This window comes from Erpetoichthys calabaricus, chromosome 7 (genome assembly GCF_900747795.2).
Source record: "Erpetoichthys calabaricus chromosome 7, fErpCal1.3, whole genome shotgun sequence".
Classification (NCBI taxonomy): Eukaryota; Metazoa; Chordata; class Cladistia; order Polypteriformes; family Polypteridae; genus Erpetoichthys; species Erpetoichthys calabaricus.
In genome coordinates, this window is record NC_041400.2 from 73,872,714 (window position 1) to 73,894,263 (window position 21,550).

Here is a 21,550-nt window from a genome sequence, read left to right on the forward strand (position 1 = left end):
CGTGTGCTGTTATCGAGCGTACAAATGGAGTTTCAAAGGCACGATGGCTATTCTTGTATACAAAGAGTAGCATTCTTTTAAATTCACCTGAAAAGGTGTGCAAAATAAAATTAGCCAACTGTGTTTTACACAATATAGCAATGAACCTGACCCACAGTCAATGCTTGAGAAGCCTGCTGTTAAAAACCCTAATGCAGCAGCAATTATGACATGTCACATAATTGAAGATCCTTGTCTTGATGCATTGAACACTAGCTACAAAAAAAGTTTTAGCCTATAAAAACTCAATAAATATCACATCCTTACTTTAGGTGCAACAGCTTACAGGTTTATACTTATTAATGTTTAAAATTTATAAATATTATACTCCTCGAAATTGTTTGTATTGTGTCATACATCAGTCCTTCTAGTGTGTGACTAAATAGCTGTGTTAACCCCTTTACTTGATTTTGTGAAAAAAAAAAATCTTGCAACCAGGCTTGAATGTATCTTGTGGTTTTCTGTCTCCATTTGCTGCAAAGCCAAGGTTTCTCCAGATGCCACTCCGGCTGCCCTCTTTGTCAATTCAGTGTGCTGGTGTAGGTTCAGACAGCACCAAACTTGCCCTATTATTAATACCTTTTAGTGCATGGAAATGTGGCTGCAACTCCAGCCATGTCAACTGATAGGCTCAATTGTCAAAAGCCAAAGTAAATCAAAGTGCATTTGAACTATAGGCCGTGGAATCAAAACCATGAAAAATGAGCATTAAAATAATTTAAAAATGTTAAAATCAATACTTGTCAATATTTCAATACTTTTGACAATCCCACCTCAAACAATAATGTTACCAATTGCATTTTATATACAAAAGTAAATATGGATGATCCTATCCATTTTTGGTAGAATGTTCAGTGGATGGGTAAATCAAGTACTATTATTTGTAGCCAAACATGTGCGTGCACACACACACACAAAATGCCATAACTGTGAAAACCAAATAGTACTTATCACCAAAACAAACATGATGATACTAGTGCCATGGCTTTGGATCTGCTTTTATGTACAAAATCTTGATTATTTGCCACCATTGAGGGTATATAAATTTGAGGTTATATTATAAAAGTGTGGTACAGCCAGTGAAGTATTTCACATCACATTACTTAAGTTACATGCATCACAGTAAGCCATTTAATTGTTAGGAAAAGAGGACAACCTTAATTGCTCTGTGTTTTGGTAGGGAAAATGTTTGTAATAATACACTAAGGGTTCTGTCCCTACTTAATTTGAAAATCCTGGCTACTGAATCTACAGTACATTGCAGTATTACTTTTTGCCTAATTGTTGGGGCTTTCTGAAATTCATCAATAGTTGTGTAGTAGAGTGGACACATTTTTGTAACAAATTAAAGTAATCCTCAAATGCTCAGTGTCACATGATACAATGTCAATGTTTCAAATGTGCAAACATAACACTTGAAAATACAGAAGGTTGCATCATTTCTGTGCTAAGGATAATTTTCATTGTATAGTGTCATTATACTTAACCTTCAGTGCTGAAACATTTGTTTTCAAACACGTCACATGAAAATGTCAACTGCATGCCAGATCTTGGTGGAACACCCAAAGCTACAGGGTATTTGGCAGGTAGATCGGTTAATATACATAAACATATTTTCTTCAACTGCAATTTATCTTATTTTACAGAAAGTTTACCTAAAGGCTGTAAAACTGTAAAACAGCTTTAGCCAACTTGGTTATTATTGTAATTCAAATTTGTACTAGGTCAATGTCAATGTCGTGTTTAACCCATGGTTAAAACATAATTTCTCTACTTTCAGGCAAAACTTTAAATGTTCTTGGAAACCATTGGAAATTTTATATAACTTTGCCTCATTTTAGAAAATCATGTTTTTTGAGTTTCCTCTGCAAGTTTGGGTAATCCGATAGGCAACAGCTAAAAATTGAGAAGTGCCAGTACTTCAGATCACTTTAAGCCATGGATATATTGACATTATATATAGATACTAGCCAACCCGCGGCGTAACATACACCGCATAATTATGTATTGATGGGTGAACACTTGCTGAATGACACAGTTGTCCAAATGGGGTGGGTTTGTGGATACCACTGTGAGTGAATGAAAAGATGGACCTCTGGAGAGGGCAACATACAATTGTCCGTGACTGAAAGCGGGATCGTCTGTGACGATGGAGGCCACGCTGGTGAAAGTTACTTCGTCGGTAGGGATAAGTTTCAGCACTTGTTCATTAAGGTGTAGCGAGTCTTCGTTGTTGACGCGTAATATAGCTTGCGTACTGAGTTGTTCCAGAGTCACAGTTGAGAAACACTTTTTTAATGTCTTTTAAGCACAGGGAAAAAAATTAACATGTGAAACATCCGTAATGTAATAAGCCACCAAGAAAAGTAACATTGCAACAATGCACGCTACCATCCGATCGCTGTAAACAGAAGTGAAAACAAAATCGAGACCGGTGCATTCTTTAACTGCCTTGTAGCGCAATGGTAGTGCTGCTGTTTTGCAGTAAGGAGACTGTGGAAGATTTTGGGTTCGCTTCCCGGTTTCTCCCTGTGTGGATAGCGCTTTGAATACTGAAAACACCGGTATATCAATGTAATGAAGTATTATTATTCTTATGCGTCCAGCGCTCTCTCTCTCGCGCGCCTGTATGCGTGTGTGTGTCGCTCGCTCTCTCTCGCTCGCTGCACGTGTTCCTGCAGGCATACCAGTAAGTGAATGAAAAGATGGAACTCTGGAGAGAGCAACATACAACTGTCCGTGACTGAAAACTGGTTTTGGCAGATACATGCACATCTTTTTGAAAGTTTGGCCCTGTGCCTTATCAATTGTCATCGCAAAGGCAAATCTAACAGGAAATTGTCTTCGTGTTAAAGTAAAAGGCAAATTATCCGCGACAAACTGTTTTACACGCTGCATACCAACCCGCGGCGTAGTATACGCCGCATAATCACGCCGCTTTTTAAATGTTTTTTAAGCAGAGGGAAAAAATGAACATTTGCAAAATCCGTAAAGCCGCTTTCAGTAAGTACAATGCACACGTGTTTAATTTGTCAGCCACTTTTTGCCAGCAGTCTTTTCTGGTTTGGGCTGCTTTTGCAGTGTTACCGCTTGTGCATATTAAATCTTGAAATCCTTCGAGTAACTAATTAACTAACTAACACCCACCCAGCTTGTGAGAAAAAAATGTGCCCGTTCTTTCATCATTTTGTTGCAGCCTATCAAAGACTTGCTGATCATGTTTTCTAGACTCAATATACAGTGGAACCTCGGTTCACGACCATAATTCGTTCCAAACCTCTGGTTGTAAACCGATTTGGTCGTGAACCGAAGCAATTTCCCCCATAGGATTGCATGTAAATACAATTAATCCATTCCAGACCATACGAACTGTATGTAAATATATTTTTTTAAAGATTTTTAAGCACAAATATAGTTAATTATTACACCATAGAATGCACAGTGTAATAGTAAAAACATTGAATAACACTGACATAAACACCCAGGATCCGTGCTCAGCTGCATGGCATGTGCAGTGCATGCACAGGCTCTCTCTCTCAGCAGCACGCGAGCCCCCTCCCCCTCTCTCAGCAGCACGCGAGCCTCCCCAGCCCCCCCCTCTCTCAGCAGCACGTGAGCCTCCCCAGCCCCCCCTCTCTCAGCAGCACACGAGCCTCCCCAGCCCCCCCCCTCTCAGCAGCACACGAGCCTCCCCAGCCCCCCCTCTCTCTCTCTCTCAGCAGCACGCAGCCTCCCCAGCCCCCCCCTCTCTCTCTCTCTCAGCAGCACGCAAGCCCCATCCCCCTCTCTCAGCAGCACGCGAGCCTCCCCAGCCCCCCCTCTCTCTCAGCAGCACGCAAGCCTCCCCAGCCCCCCCTCTCTCTCAGCAGCACGCAGCCTCCAATGCCCCCCCTCTCTCTCAGCAGCACGCGAGCCTCCCCAGCCTCTCCCTCTCAGCAGCACGGGAGCCTCCCCCCCCTCTCTCAGCAGCACGCAATCCTCCCCAGCCCCCCCCCCCTCTCTCTCAGCAGCACGCGAGCCCCCTCCCCCTGTCTCTCAGAAGCACGTGAGCCCTCTTTCTCACTCTCAGCAGCACACGAGCCCCCACCCCCTCTGTCTCTCTGCTTCGGGCATTTCTCCCCTGTGTAGTGTGTGAGCAAGTGAGGAGAGAGAGAGAAAGCCGGTACGTTACAGTGAGCGAGAGCAGGCTCGAAGGCAATGTGTTCCTGTGGTATAGCGGGTCCATAGCTCCCCTTCAAAAGGCCATTTTTAATCTGGTGACTGACAGTAGTGGAGTCAGGCACAGAGAAGGTCAGCTGCAGAGAGAGCGTCTCGACTGTTGCAGGGCCTGAAGCAGGTGAGACGCTAATGAAAAAGAGGCACGGGCTTATTGGTTTTTAAAGACTGCTTCCTTCATTGTGTTTTAACTTCAGTTTTAAAGGATTGCGCGGCTCTCTCTTGCGCTACCTGTGTGTGCCTCTGTCTCTCTCTGGCGTTGCCTCTCTGTGTGTGTGTGAGCGCCCCTCTGTCTCTCTGGCGCTGACTGTGTGTGCGCGGCTCTCTCTATTGCGCTGCCTGTGTGTGCCTCTGTCTCTCTCTGGCACTGCCTCTGTGTGAACCAAGGTTCCACTGAGGTTGACTAATGAAAAGTCAACGTGGCTCAGAGCTGCAAGTGTACTGTGGCACAGACAAACTGAAATGACGGCATGTTTCCCGTGGCTTCGCGTCCGAGTTGGTGGGCATGGCTCTGTGATTCTTTTGTCGTATCCAATGGTCTAAGAGTTGGTGGGCGTGGCTCCTTCCTGCGTGCGCCATTGGCGTCTTACTTGTCAGCGGTTTAGTAAATCCACGCCCCTTCCGGCGTGCTTTCCATGGTCGGCTACTTGTCTTCTGGCTTAGTGAATTGTATATATAGATTAGGACTTCTCAATTATTCATATTTTAATCATACTGTATATAAATTGTAAAAAGTGATGATTAGCGTATTCAATTTGGTACTCCTATTCTCTTGGACATTGTGCTTTTCAAGTTGCAGATTTATAGACAGCAAATGAGTGTTGTAATCAAAATCAGACACAATCACTAAGTGTGAATACAATGGCAAACCAGAGGCATCACACTATGTGACTAACTACATACTAAATGCTAAATTCGTTTTAGGAGTCTGATCCTAAAAAAATCTTTTAAAAAGTGTGAATACATTTCTTGTCTGTTTGCAGCAGCTTCCAGAAAAATTTAAAAGTATAATTAATGTTGAACCTGAAGGCCACACAATACTTTATAGACACTTATGCCAAAATGAAGATAATCATTTGTAATTTGGATAGGTTTTGTTTTCAAAAGTGTAATATGTAAACTGTCACTGCATGCAAACATTTATGCAGCCATTTAAACTCAATCACATACTTCAGTATGAAGACTGCATAAAATCTAAGAAAGCAGCACCAAGTTACAATAATGTTAGGTATGTAAAAAAAATAACCATTAATTACCAGTTAACACTAACACATGTATGTATACAGCAGGCTTTTGAAACCAAAATCAGATAACAGTAGTCATTGTGTTTAATTTTTCAAAATAAAAAAAACCATCCATCCATTTCCTAACCCGCTGAATCCGAACACAGGGTCACGGGGGTCTGCTGGAGCCAATCCCAGCCAACACAGGGCACAAGGCAGGAAACAATCCAGGGCAGGGTGCCAACCCACCGCAGGACACACACAAACACACCCACATACCAAGCACACATGCAATTATTTTTCTGAATTACTGCCTTTACTTTATTCCAGATGCTGTCCAAAAATAAAAATGGATCTGAAATAAGTAGCACTTTATGCATCCACAACCGATTTGTAGTTGAATCAAATTATGGAAGCATGCCTGAACATAATGACTCATTATATTTATGAGGACTTTATGCTGAAAAGCTGATGCTTGCAGTGCTGCTTTCTTTACACGATTTTGTCTTTCATTATAATACTTTCCTCAAAACTAGGGACACAACTGCTCAAGGACTGAATAAGGTAGCAGCATGTAATAATGTGTTACTATGTAAATACTCCGTGAGCTTGCTATGCATTCAATGCTATGCTTTCACGTTGTTACACTAAATTTGTTAAACTACTTTGATTGTGCAAACACATGCAACGTTTTTTTTTTTTTTAATACAGCTGAACCCCATTTTAACATTTCCATGTATAACATTTTCCAACATGTTACATTTTTGAATAGTGAGTGGTGATGATGGCCAGTTTTCAGAAGTAACATTCATTTTGAAAAACAGTTTGTGTTATGCTAAAATTTTATTTTATAAATATAACTGTAATTTACTGTATTAAAAAAGAATTACACAAATGTTATAAAAGGGATGCATCTTTATTGTAGAAAATAAAGAAACATTTTTTAAATTTTTTTAAACTAATCAAGCATTTAACAATTTCATATGAAAAATTTTTAAGTGGTTCCCTAAAAAATGAATGTTCTACTATACTGTGTGTAAACACAATACAGTATACAGGTGCATCTCAATAAATTAGAATATCATTGAAAAGTTAATTTATTTCAGTAGTTCAATTCAAAAAGTGAAACTCATATTATATAGATTCATTACACACAGAGTTATATATTTCAAGTGTTTATTTCTTTTCATTTTGCTGATTATGGCCTACAGGCAATGAAAATTCAAAATTCAGTACCTCAGAAAATCAGAATATTACATAACACCAATTAAAAAAAAAAAAAAAAAAAAAAAAGATTTTTAATACAGAAATGTTGGCCTACTGAAAAGTATGTCCATGTACATATTCAATACTTGGTTGGGGCTCCTTTTGCATGAATTACTGCATCAATGCAGTGTGACATGGAGGCGATCAGCCTGTGGCACTGCCGAGGTGTTATGTAAGGCCAGGATGCTTTGATAGCGGCCTTCAGCTCATCCACATTGTTGGGTCTGGTGTCTCTCATGTCATTAATAATACCCCATTATCTATGGGGTTTAGGTCAGGCGAGTTTGCTGGCTAATCAAGCAGAGTGATACCATGGTCATTAAACCAGGTATTGGTACTTTTGGAAGTGTGGGAAGGTACCAAGTCCTGCTGGAAAATGAAATTAGCATCTACATAAAGCTTGTCAGCAGAGGGAAGCATGAAGTGCTCTAAAATTTCTTGGTAGATGGCTGACTTTGGACTTGATAAAACACAGCGGACCAACACCAACAGATGACATGGCTCCCCAAATCATCACTGACTGTGGAAACTTCACCGTGGACCTCAAGCAACTTGGATTCTGTGCCTCTCCACTCTTCCTCCAGACTCTGGGATCTTGATTTCCAAATGAAATGCAAAATTTACTTTCAGTTGAAAAAAGGACTTTGGACCACTGAGCAACATTCCAGTCTGTTTTCTCCTTATCCCAGGTAAGACGCTTCTGACGTTGTCTCTGGTTCAGGAGTGGCTTGACACAAGGAATGTGACAGTTGTAGCCTATGAGCCGGATACGTCTGTGTGTGGCGGCTCTTGAAGCACTGACTCCATCCGCAGTCCACTCTTTGTGAATCTCCCCCAAATTCTTGAATGGGTTGTGCTTCACAATCCTCTCAAGGCGGCGGTTATCCCTGTTGCTTGTGCTCCTTTTTCTGACACATTTTTTCCTTCCACTTGACTTTCCATTAATATGCTTGGATACAGCATTCAGTGAAGAGCCAGCTTCTTTATCAATGAGTCAGCAGTCTTTCCCATGATTGTGTGGCCTACTGAACCAGACTGAGAGACCATTTAAAGGCTCAGGACACCTTTGCAGGTGTTTTGGGTTAATTAGCTGAGTGGAGTATGACACCACAGGTCTACAAATATTGAACTTTTTCTCAACTGAATTTTGGGTTTTCATTAGCTATAAGCCATAATCAGCAAAATGAAAAGAAACACTTGAAATATATCACTCTGTGTGTAATGAATCTACCATATATACTTGCGTTTTCATTCTCCCGCAGATAAGTCAGGGTCTGCTTTAATGATTGATTTTTCGGGTTTCAAGACCAGACTTATAAGTGAATATATAAGGTATATAATATATGAGTGTCACTTTTTGAATTGAATTACTGAAATAAATTAACTTTTTGACGATATTCTAATTTATTGAGATGCACCTGTATATATTTGACAAGACAATGTGCATGTTTAATTTTACTTTTTAATTGAAATTAATAAACACAATCACACACACACGTACACAGTAGATACTGAATATATAAACTAAAGAAGATGATAATGCCATGTCTGATCTGTCCTTAGTGACATCACCACTCTGGAAGACTGTCTTACAACTTGCACTGGTGTTTATACAAATCTTTTTGTGTATCAGTGTTTTTTCTTTTATACAAATATTATACATACTCATACACACATACACACACAACATTGGACCGCGGCTCTGTTTCGTTAAACCAGTGACACCTTATATACAGTAGGCCTCTACATGCCAGATTTCTAGCCGAACAATGAGTGCGCACCAAAGCTCTGTGTAGTGTAGTGAACTATGTATGAGATTTGGGGTGAGGCAAAAGAAACTGTGAGAAAATAATTCAACAATATCATGACTATAAATGCATCAAACACACAAGTATAAAGTTTTCCCTTATGTTTTTAAAATATAAACATGGTGCTGATTCTACAGACATAGCATTTCATTTTATATAATTTATGCATATTATAAGATTCAAATTTGTGAGGTTGATTTAAGATTTATGTACTGTATAGTATGTTTAATTTACTCAGACTGTAGGAGCCTATATACAGTATCTCGTCATGGTGTCTCTGTCCTGTTTTTTAATAATCATGGTGTATTATTTCAAACATATATTGTACAATTTTTGCACCTTATGTGGCTTGAGTGTAGAAAGCAAGAAACATTTTAGAGGTACTCAGGGGACTAGTGTGATTCTTGAGGCAGTGTGTTTATTGACATTGGACAAGTGAGGAATCCATTCCAAAATGATTGGCAAAACAATATCAGAAAACAATTGATTTAATGTCTTTGGTATTCATTAGCTTAAACTATCGGAAGGATGATGAGCTGAACCTGTACAACAGTAAATCAGGTTGAGGAAGGAGTAAAGAGAAGAGTTGAAAAAAATAATGAAGCAAACTAAATTAAAAACATGATAAAATAGTCCAATTTTTTTTTTACAGAAGACAGACTCAAAGAATAATAGAGTGAAACAGAATTCAATTAGGAACAGCAAAAAAAACTTAACACAAGTAGTAAAAATTCAGAGGATTGTTCTTAAAAGACAAATGTCCAATATACATGAATAAAGTGGACATATAGATTCTGTACATTCTACAAAGGATTGTAAAGGACCCTGGTTATGATAGAAGGCCCCCACCACTGGCCCCTAAGGTCCATATGACTATTGGGTGCAAATTAAGAAGACACTCTGCAAAGAAAACGCCTGTTTAATTTATTATATGTCTGTATGTCATTTTAAACGATAGTACATTTTATTATTCTTATTTTTAATAATGGTTTGTATTTTTACTACTATATTTATTCTTTTTCACAATCTGTTAAGGGCTCTTTTAGCCATACTTTTATGCATGAACTGTGCTATATAAATGATCATTTTGTTATGAGCAGTAGTGACAGAAGTAGTAAGTTTTCATTACTTTTCTTCTGAACATACTGCCACTACTGAACTGAGCATCTATTGAATTAATTTCTATTGGATAACAGATCTTCTGTCATACAGATCTAACTTTCTAATGTTAATTTCCTGAAAGTCAGTTTGAAGTACTGTACCTGTAATATTGTTTCTTAAATATGATTATATATGACAGCCCTGCCCTGTGACAGCTTCCTTCTAGTAATTCATCCCATGACAGTATGTCCTATCCTTAAACACTCAGCTTGCACTATGACTGTTTTTCTGCAGCAGGTTTTCTAAAACCCTAACTATGTCTTCCCTTATTTTGATGCCTGGTTGTTAGAACCATACTAATTTTCTCTTCTTTAACCAACACATGTATCAAACCTACCTTATGCTTCTCCCACAGTTTGTATCATAATAAATACACTTTTGCTCCTCTAATCCACACTAGTAACTCTCATCCAATATGCAAACTGTACTTGTCTATCTACCCTGATCTCACTCTGTAACTACCTTTTCTCACCCCATTTAAAAAACAAGGCTACCTACTATATGTTTACATGTTTGCCTGAGGCAAATGTTTTGCTATTTATAATCTACTAATCCACTGTTATTTATCCCAATTTAACGGATAACCCCAATACCACCGAATTAGAGTTCTCATCTTTACAAGAAAACAGTAAAAAAGTAAATAAAAAAGAATGAGGAATAAAAATTGCCTAGGTTTATTGACATGTTCCCATATCTCCCACAAACCTAAAACAGACTGACAGAATACAGAATAACTGGCAGCTTGTAAAATGAATGTCAGATTCTGGTTAAGGAATATTTCTACAAACCAAACCTCAGTTTTTTATTGTTTTATTTGCATGACAAAGTGGGGAATGACGGTATTTCAATAAATAATTTGTGTTGGATGTGTAAGTTGGCAATCGTTAGAAAAAACACCTTATGAACAGCTGTTAGCTCACCTGTTATTGCCCTTGGCTTGAGTTGCTTAATGCTTTGTGGGAAGTGCAAAATCTTCAATTATGTCTCTAATACATCTAAAGATTATTCATTCAGTGCACAACTCCCATATATATGTACAACTAAACAGCTCCATTTTCATCTCAAAGCCTTATTCACAAATATTTAGCAAACTAAACTGGACTGGCTTGAATCCAATTGATTTCAATAAAAAAGATCCATTGAATGTCTTGGTAGTTGTGCTGCAAAGTGTTTGAGAGGAGCCCAGTGCCACTATTTTAGTGAGAAAAATTGATTTCTGTTACAAGACAGACACCTGTCATTCAATGATCACCTATTGTTAATTAATCTTGGTAGTCTCCAACATGCCATCTATCTGTACAATTTCAGCTGCTAGTTTTTCTATTACAGGGGTGTGGGTAGCCGAAGCCTATCTCAACACATGGAGACACACACAGTAAGAACTAACACAGCCAGTCACTGTATTTACTCATGTACAAATCCATACTCACTTATACTAGAACAATTTAATTAACCTGAATATCAGGAAAATTTCCATGGGAACAGGGTGCAAATAGTTATAGCTGAAAGACTGAATGTCCTATTTGCTTTGTACAATAAATGAAGTCAATTGGTACTTGTGCCCATTTTGTCCTACACATATATTGCTTTCAGTTACAGTTTTGAATCTCACATTTCAACCTTAGAGCTAAATAAACACCAAATGATAATGACTCACTCATGTCATAGAACTGCTGCCAAAAGGCTTCCATCCAGCGATGGGTATCGTCACGGCTCTCAGCCATTAGGGTGTGAGTTACCTCCTCTCCACCATACTGGTTGCTAATGGAAATGCTTTGAGGACCTTTTTCAGTTGCTCGAATCCTTGTGTCCTACAATATAAGGGAATAACAGGGGTTTACTTATATCAACTATATGAAGTACTACCGTAGAATATCAAGAACATTATGGAAATCTTAAAGCACAGATAACATAATACAAAAGAAATAATTACACTTTTAACTAGTTAATATAAAAAGAGATTCAAGGGCAATGCTTTGTAAAGAAAATCAGAAAAAAAAATGTAAAAAACAGAAAGAACTTTTGACCCATCCATCAGTGAAATATACTATATGAACAGGAAGCAAAAAGCATAAAAATGTTTGCTGTATTAATAAAAATAATGAACACAGATAGGTCTGCCTAGGTCTAATTTTACAAGATTTGGACCTCTTCTGTCTGGTGGTAATTTCTTATGCACTCACCCATTTAACATACTGTATGTACTATTATCACTGCTCTACCTCCTCAAGGTTATAATAGTTTTGTCTTTAATATTAATTTTTATTTCTGTATTATTTCTTATCTTACTTGAAAATTCAGTTTAATTTTAGCTAGCCTTCATGCTGTACTTTTAGATTTAGCTGAATTTTTATTTCACAAAAACATTTAAATTTTATTTATGTACATACAGTATTGGCATTCCATTTCAGCTTCAGTAATTATAGTATGGTTAAAGAGATGTTATGGAGTTTAGTACTGGTAGATAGATCTGTAGACTTGATAGGTTTGAACTTATTAGTTTAATGTTAGAAAAACTCTACAGATAAGTCCCATTCAATGCAAGCAAAAATTAAACCAGATATTGAATGTGAACAATTTTATAAGATGCTTATATTTTTTGATTATCTGTGCCAAAGAAACTGCACATTTGTGCGTAAATTCTCAATTCAAATTTGCCTGGAATAAAGCAAACAACAAATGGCTGAATTAGCCTAATACGGCAAAAATGAGAGAAAAGGAGAGCTTCTTTTTCCATTGCACAATTCAGTTTTCTACAGTCCCACCGTAACATTTACTTGTGCAGCACATGGCATGTCAAACTTGAGGTTGATAGAAGTAGCAAACTTTATGAACCATAGCATGTAACATAGTCTTGTAGACATGTCAGTTTCAATGAAAAAAGCAACATGGGCTTCTTCCCTTTTTTTGTGTTTAGCAGAGTTTTTTTCCCAAGCTGCTGCACTTTTTAAACCTGGTGTTAATGGTTAAAGTGTTGCATTATTTGAACTTGGACTTATATACCTGTATGTGTCCTGATTTTTAGCGTTTTTCAACCTTTTTTTCCTTTGCTCTGAAACAGGTCATAGGCCAATTTGTGATGACTCCATAGGTGAACATTTTAGGGATTGTGGGGTGTTTACCCTTAATTGGTACAGCACACCACATATCCCTGCTACAGCATAATGTGTTTACAGTTACTGTTTTCAATGATGTATATAAAAATAAAAAAAAAAACACTGTCATACTGAGCTATGTCATTTCCAACTACCCATATTAATCTCTTGAATCATTGTTTGGGGTCCACTTAGCTGTACTGAAGGAGTAACAAAAAAAACTAATGTACTGTATAAGGTGAAGGATTAGGCATAGTTGAGACTTAAATAGCCACTGCACAAGAACAGCACACAGTCCACGAGCAGAGAGCGAGATTATGAGCAATATATATACATGGTGGGCTTGCCAAGACATTCATACAGAGAGGGAGATAGAAAAAAGGAATGAATGGAGGAAGAATAATGTTTTAAAACCACCAAATTATTTTTTACAATATTCTGTAGTTTAAGCTGTGACTGTACAAATAGGAAAAAAAAACATTGTCCAGTTTAGTTTTTCACCAGTATGCAAACTCCAGGCATTTTTGTCAAGCTACCAATAAATGTCACCTATAGTAAAGACCCTGTCATTTTAGTAATTGTACAAGTTATGTGTTGCTTCATTTCCAAACAACCTTTTCAATGCACAAGTGATTAGTCACCAATAACATTCTGCTCAGGTATGTGGACCTAGTAAATCTCTCAACCAGTACATTTATAACCAGTGTTACTCTCAAAAAGGACTTCTCCGGTGCAATATAAAAATTGCAGACATCTAGCAAATAAACTATCTTTCATTGGTGATATTCTTTTATAATTCCAAAAAAGGACCAACATATTTACAACTCCAGACTTCTGAATTATGCCTTGACACACAGTACAAAAATTACAAATAAAGCCAGCTTGCTCCTTCACAAAAAATGTTGTCTCATCACCCACCCTTTCATCACCAACTGCTGTTCACTGCTGATGGTGGCCATGTGGCTAGAGGTGAATGTGCTATCACAGGGGTAATGATAAAGAAGTTAAGGAGAACTCAATCAGCAAATCTATCAGCTGAAATGTTTATTCATATATTTAGATTTCTTTCGGGGGCACAGCAGACCAAGTCAATTCATGCATGAGTCTGATTGAGGCAAAAACTCAAAATATTGTTTGTAATTTACTATTTTATTTCAGTGTGTCTTTCCAGTTGTTTTTTTTATTAATAGCTTTCATTTACGATAATAACCATGTTCCTCATGATCCTTATCTATCTTTCTATCACCTCTGACCTCTCTTTCTCCTTCTAGTTGAGCCTTTACCAGTACCAGTCATCCTGATTCAAAGCCCATTCATTTATAACCAGTAGGGGTTTTGAAGCCTAGGCCAGAAATTTCTTCGAGGAGTAAACAATGAACCACTTTAGGGGTCAGTGTTAGCCTCAGAAACTCCAGCAAATTGCTGGTTCAAAAAGGAAAGGTGAATAAAAATGGAATTAAGCAGCCTCAGATGCTCAGTTTAGTAATTTCTCAGGTCAATGATTCAGTAAGTTTGTAAGTTCAGTAAGTAACTGGGTCTGCCTCTATTTGAAAAAAAAAAAAACACAAATGTGTATTTAACCAAACACTTTTTAACGGTGTAACGGCAGCCGCATATAAGACACATTGATATTGATGTATATAAGCAAATCACAACAGACTAGACCAAAAGACCATTAAAGTCCAGAATGCCCTCAGCGGACAAGTCTGCTGCTTTAGATTAGATTAAATTAGATAAAATTTTATTAATCCCAAGAAGAAATTCAGATGCATACAGCTGCAGAATCATAGGATACATATTCACAGAACAAATAATGCAGTCAATCAATTGATAGATAAATAAATAAATACACACATACATTACATACATGAATAAATAAATGTATGTATATTGTGCACATATTTCAAAATAAACATAATGAGTACCCTGGGAGGAAGCATTAAATTCTTTGATAACAGAGGACAGAAAAGACCCCCAGAGGTGCTTCTTAGCACACCCTAGTAGAATGAGCCTGTCTCTAAAAGTGCTCCAAGACTGTATCTCCTGTAGGAGATGGAAGAGATTTTTCATGATGGCATCCAATTTTGCCACCATCTGCTTTGTTTTGTATAAAAAAAAGTGTGGAAATGATCTCTGCAATAAGTGTGCTAGACTAGAAGTGGAGAGGGCAGAACACTCTGATAGCAGTAAAGTAGTGTTAAAATTGTCATTTGGTACCTGGCTATTGAAAAATGAGCTTTTAGCTACTTTTAGTAATGGTACAAATATAGAACCATATGTCTTCTACTTTATATTTTGCTCTGATGTTTGTATATTTTTTATCTATGCAACTGTTTATGTCTTGAATGCTCCTTTGTGATATTAATTCACTGTACACAAAATGGGTGCCTGGAAAATACTAGCATTACAAACAATGTACTGAAACATTGTGGCTCACCACATTTTTGTTTCAGGAAAAAACAAAACCACCTTTGAAGGTAGAACTAATTGACATCTGGTGTACCTTTCAGGATCTGCCCCACCTTAGTTGGGACTGTAATGTGTGAACACAAATCTTATTAGTCATTCTGACATAGTAAATGAGAAAGTCATGCCAAATGCCTATTACATGCAAATTCCGGAATTTCCCAGGTTGTATCTGTGACAATGCAAAGAAATGTGTTCACTCCCCAAGACGATGAAGGATAAATAAACATGACATTCCTGATTTATACTCTGACACATTCTCTATCTCTTCTCTATGTGTTTATGTTTGCTGCATTGCTTTTCTGAACCACCAGAAATGTAAGGAAAAAAATTAAAAGACTTTGTGCACAAATGCGGTTGCTTGTAGTACCTTTACATGCATTTAGATGGCAGCATAACACCTTTTTTTTTTTTTTTGGAAAAGCAGACACGCGATCCGACTTCAGTGCCATATACTGTACTGCAGGATGTGAAAATCTTTACAAGAAAAGAATTAACTTCAATTTCCGTTTCATGCACAAATGTCCACAGTGTAGATGATACAAAGAAACATTTTACAGCAGAAACAAACACCTGTACATCAGATATAAAAAGATACATAAATACGGGTTTTTTTTGCATGTAAACACTACTGAAACCAATATGAAAGAAGAGTTTGTACCAAGCTGTGCTCTCTGCATGATGTAAGAACGTATTGAACACTAAGTGCCAAATTCTTTTATATTAGCCTGAAAATTCATCATGCAGCCAAAGCATAAAGAAATAATGACATATATTGCCTAACATGAAGAAAAAATTTTCCTGACAATGTCAATCATTTCGTTCTATCATCCCTATACCTTTGTCATGCGATGTGTCATGATCCTACATCTCCAGGTTTGAAAGACAAAAAACTATTACTTCTTAAAAACCATATATATATATATATATATTTATATATATATATATACCCAGTTCTTTATTAGTACTTCTGCAGATCTGTCAGTAGGCATTTCATGGTGAAAGTGAGCAAGTTAGGTAATGTTTAATTTCTACCATCAATGGAAAAATGTTTCCAGCAGTTAAGATGGCATGACCTGAATGACAGAAACTTGCACTTATAACACTGATAACAGCTGGTCCTTGTCTTTCAAAGTACATTGACATCTTGCCTGAAGAAGGGGCCTGAGTTGCCTCGAAAACTTGCATATTGTAATCTTTTTAGTTAGCCAATAAAAGGTGTCATTTTGCTTGGCTTTTCTCTACTTTCAAAGTACAGAGACTTGCTACTGCTGACCTCTACTTCTAAAGGTTTTGATCGGGTTTTAAAACTGCATTTTTGTGGCCAAGGAGAATGCATTTCAATGAAGAAAGAGCATATCACAGGTGGTTTAATTTATTTTACTTTATTAATGGCATATACTGTATAAAAACACATTGCATGGGAAAGCATAACATAGGCAACAGCTGATTGATTAGGTGAACTCATTCTTATGTTGTGCACTCCAGAAATCGTAATCAAGTAATCAAAGTGTTAATACCACAAGTAAAGTCTGTTTTTTATTTATTACCTTAAGGCACGTAGTTCCTTTAACCCTTCCTACTTACAGTAAATAACATACTGCCTGAAATGCCATCAATTGATGCACATATGGTAACAATGCTATAATTGGAAAATGTCTCTGAGAGCAAAAATGAGTAAAAAGAATTAAGGCAATAAATAAAATTAATTTCCAGGGAAAAAATATGGAAAAGATATTTAAAACAGCAAAAAGTATATTTTCTGACAATCTTTCACTTACCCTGGCTATTTTTCTTTATTCACTGTAGTCTTGTAGTATGACTTTGCTTTATACTTCTGATTTCCATCCTTCTTTGTAGTCACTTATTAAACTATATATGATTTGCTGTGCTCTTTTTTGATACTAGTTATTAACATCCTTTAGGGACATTTGCTTTTATTTTTTCAGTAATTTTTTAATCATACTGGCATCATAGTGCCTTTCCTCAGTCAGAATCCATGCTCAGTTGTTTTGTGATAATTGCATATTCTCCCCATGTCTAAGTGGTTTATCCCTCCATGATACCCAGAGATGTACAGGTTTTAATGGCTGTGACTGTCAGTGAAGTTATGTGCGGATGTGAGCACATTGAAAATTTCAAAAACAGCACAGTGTCACAAGTATAACCAGGAAATATGCAAACAGTGACAAATACACTCCTTAATGTTTAAATGACTTTGGTCACGTGATAGTAACAACCCTGGCCATCAGTCAACAATATGGCCATGCGCATAAGAAAATACTGTGCAATGGTGATGCAAACAGTAAAAAATGTTAGCAAAATGACATCTCCGAAACAATAGCAAAAATAATTCTATCTAGTAAAACAAAGATATTAATACAAAACAATATAAGGCACTTATTTAGGGAATCAAAATAAAAATTCACAATGGCTTGTTTGCTCAAATATTTGTCTATAGAATTATAATCTAATTCTCTAAAAGTTCTAACAGCATTGAGTTATTAATAATACATGTCAAATTACAAATCAGATTAGTCAGCTAGTCATGGTTATGATATTTATAGTTATGATATTTATAATTGTACTCAAACGGCACTTGTGTACTTGAAGCTAGCTTAGAGTAGTACAGACTTAATGGTGTTGTACATCAGTGATAGTGTCATAATGGTTTCATTAAGCAAGCTTAGCCTGAGGGACAATGAGCTATATGAAAACAGGCAAAAAGTGATGACATTACTATTACTACTTACAATGCAATTCAAAAACAATGCATTTCTTATAATGTCTTAATTGTGCTGAATTTATAACTGGTTTCATTATTTTTTTTTCCAGTGATATTTCTAAAATACTTTGGGTCAAATATACAGGCAAGTGATGAAGCTGCTGGTGAGTTACATTGACAGGATCATGTCTTGCTTCATATATTACATGAATGCATTTGGGTCAAATTATGTATTTCTTTTACAATCTTTCTACATTTTTAATACTTTATAGATTACTTTGAAAAAGCTAACCACATACAGTATGATCTGCACTCAATAAAAATGTGGTCATCTTACTTAACGGGTATATCATATGATACGCAGAAGGGATTCATATACAGTACCTGTTAAAATGAGAGTATATTCTATTTAACAAATAAGTTAAAAAGTAATGTACATTGAAAATGGTAAGAATTTTCTTCAAGATTCTCCTGTGCAGATATCATTAATAATAGTCTATGTTCCGTCACCACCTCAACCCTTGCTTTTTATAAAATTATTGCTATTACTTTCCCTTTTGTAAGAATTGAAGTGATTGTAATTTTTTTAAACAATTGTTATTTATGTGTTTATGTACAGTTCTTGTAATTCATCTGTTAAGTTACACCTTTTAACACTCTTTGTTATTTAGTATTTTTACTCTGTTATAAATGTTGTTTAACTGCAAAATGTATCCTGTGCTCTATTATTTTTGTGTTGCGGTAGCATATCCATTCTTCAGTCTGATATCAAAATTCTCATTAAATGAATGTACATATATTTAAACAACTGTGACATTACTGCATCTGATAAAATTAACCAATCAAACAAATGGAGTTTAGGTAAGTATATACATTAAGTGTTTGAATTATACAAAGTTGATTTTTAAATGGCATTACTCCAATAAATACACTGTTGGAGGTTTACACCATTATTACCCTGCTTAGAGGTCCCTGAAGAATAGGGCTAGCCTTATGCATATCTGTGAGGTATTACAAATAAATTACTTTATTGTCAGAAGTGGGTGCACAAACAATTTAAAGCCTCAACTATTTTCTCTGTGTCGAACTTGCAGTCATTTATATTAACCTTTTAACAAATAAGTATTGAAAGTAGTGAGTAGTCGTACCATTACTCAATAACTGTCCAGTTAAACAAGTTATTTATTTTTATTTTCCAAAGTTGTTCCTGCTTTTTGAACTATTATGTTTTTCTTTACTTCTTAGAGTAAACTTTGATAATCATTTTAATGCTATATAATAATTCTTCCACTCAATTTCTGAATGCACTTGTCAAGCTCAGGCTTGCAGGGAGGCAATGCCTATACCAGGAAGTGTTGGTTGCAAGGTAGGGATATAATTAAACATAAATTAACGTATTATAAAAGATGACATGATCATCCTTTGGCACAATGTTATGGGGGCATGACAAAAATATATCTTGTCTCTATGGATCCGAAGATGAAAGAAACTGAAGGAAGGAAAGTTTGGAGGCAAATGAGCAACTTCGGTAAAGCCAGTTAATGATAGTTCAATGGTCTTAATGATTTTGGCGGAATTAACAGATCTTGGTTTGAAATATCAAGGAAAACTCCCAATTTTATAACTAATGATTTTTGATGTGTTTGAAAAACAAATACAACTACTTAATGTCTGTGTGTAAGTTTCAGGGTGTATATCTATTTTTCTAGACAGTTAAATGGTTAGGATGGCCATCAGCTCTGAATCGGTCTGCTGTGAGCAAGCAAGTTAAAAAACAGCTATACAATGCCAGAGTTTACATTTTTTAATGGTGCCTATTGTCACATCACATAAAGGGATAATTTTCCTGCAGATCATCTAATTTGGTCTACCTAATTCTCTGCATGAAATGTCCCGACAGACACTGCACTCTATGTGAGAGAAACTGGACAAACACTCCGCCAGAGGATGAATTTACACAGGTTCCACATCAAGCATGGCACCACATGTTCCTGTAGCAGCCCACTTCAACAGCAATGGACACTGTTAGGGGAACTTTAAATTCACAGTGCTTATGGGCAACTTCAGAACACAGCAAGAGAGGAAAGAATAGGAAGTTAAACTCATGCTAAAATTGAACACATTACAACATGGTTTAAATAGAGACAAGAGTTTTATGGCCAGATATGAGGATTGTTTGCATCTCTGGACTGACATTGACAACCTGTCTACAGACCCACATTGTATTGAAAAACTCATCAGACACTTCAAAAGACTTTGTTGGACAGTTATCTTATCCAAAGATCTTGCCTATACATTGTTATCCTCTCTTGCTTAATGAATCTTAGCCTGAAGAGGTCTATTAATTTTTTTACATTTAAGATGTCTCACTTGAAGGTTTTCCAATGTTGTATCTGTCCTGGTGTCTATATAAACACAGGAAACTCTAGTTTCTGTGTTACTTCTTGCCTGAAGAAGGTTCCTGAGTTGCTTCGAAAGGTTGCATATTGTAATATTTTTAGTTAGCCAATAAAAGGTGTCATTTTGCTTGACTTCTCACTACATTCATAATGGCTAACACAGTACAACACTCTAAATTCATTACATTTATATAGCGCTTTTCTCAGTACTCAAAGCGCTAGTACTGGTGCCTATTGGGTAACTTTCATACCTTTTAAATAAGATTTTTGATCAGGGTGTTCTAGAAAATTAAAAAAAAAAAATCAAAATTTGGAAATAAAACCAAAGTGCTACTGTACAGTGGTCCTGTACATGGATTGTTTAAGAAAGAATGCTTCAAAATTGTGTGTACGTTGGAGAATGATAGCATATCCCACAAAATGATTCAGGTGAAGGAAACTAAATTAAACTAAAAAAAAATAAAATAAAACGTGAAAACTAATATATCAACAAAAGTGAATCCAGAAATATTAACCAGTTTATTATCAAAGTAAGTCAATGGTACATAATCACCTTTTCAGAGAAAAAAAACAACATATTGGTTCCATAATTATCACAGAATGTTTTCATGGTAAGTGGTGGTTTAGATGTTTAAAAGGTTTATAACAAAATGAAAATAAATAAGTGTCCTGAATTGAGCAGAAATGACTTGACCTGATATCTGAGCTCAACCAATTGCAGTAAATATTCATTTATTTGGATTCATAGTCCTTAAGGATTTAGTGTTCAAAGTTTTTCTTTAGCTTCTATAACTGGATGTCTAACTAGAATCACCTTTCAGGATTTCGTTCTTCTTTTGTTTTAATTATTTTCTTTTCATGCCAGGTATGATTCCTTTGGGTGTACCTTCTATGTCAAGTTCTCTCCACATTTGTGTTTTTTCACAAATGCGTTGCATTGTACATTTATCATTACAGTTTCTTTCATATTCCAAATATATGTTTAGTTGAACAGGAGGCTCCGAGTTCACCTGGTGTGAGTGTTTGTGGGTATGGATGCATGCAAGTATCTGCAGCTTGTGTTGGAATGGTGTACATTAAGTCTTGCTTTGTGAATTGCATTTGTTGCCACAACATTAGAATCCTGCTCTTTGTTACACTATACAGTTAAATG

General features: G+C 36.4%; 1 protein-coding gene across 6 annotated transcripts in view; it reads right to left on the reverse strand.

Annotated features, from left to right (window-relative positions):
• The window catches only part of rtkna (rhotekin a), a 277,698-nt gene that overhangs the window by 25,986 nt on the left and 230,162 nt on the right, over window positions 1-21,550 (reverse strand). For all 6 annotated transcript variants that reach the window (XM_028804655.2, XM_028804654.2, XM_028804656.2 and 3 more), the window contains exon 10: window positions 11,370-11,523. In XM_028804655.2, coding sequence (XP_028660488.1) covers window positions 11,370-11,523 — 154 coding nt within the window. The remainder of the gene's footprint in view (window positions 1-11,369; window positions 11,524-21,550) is intronic.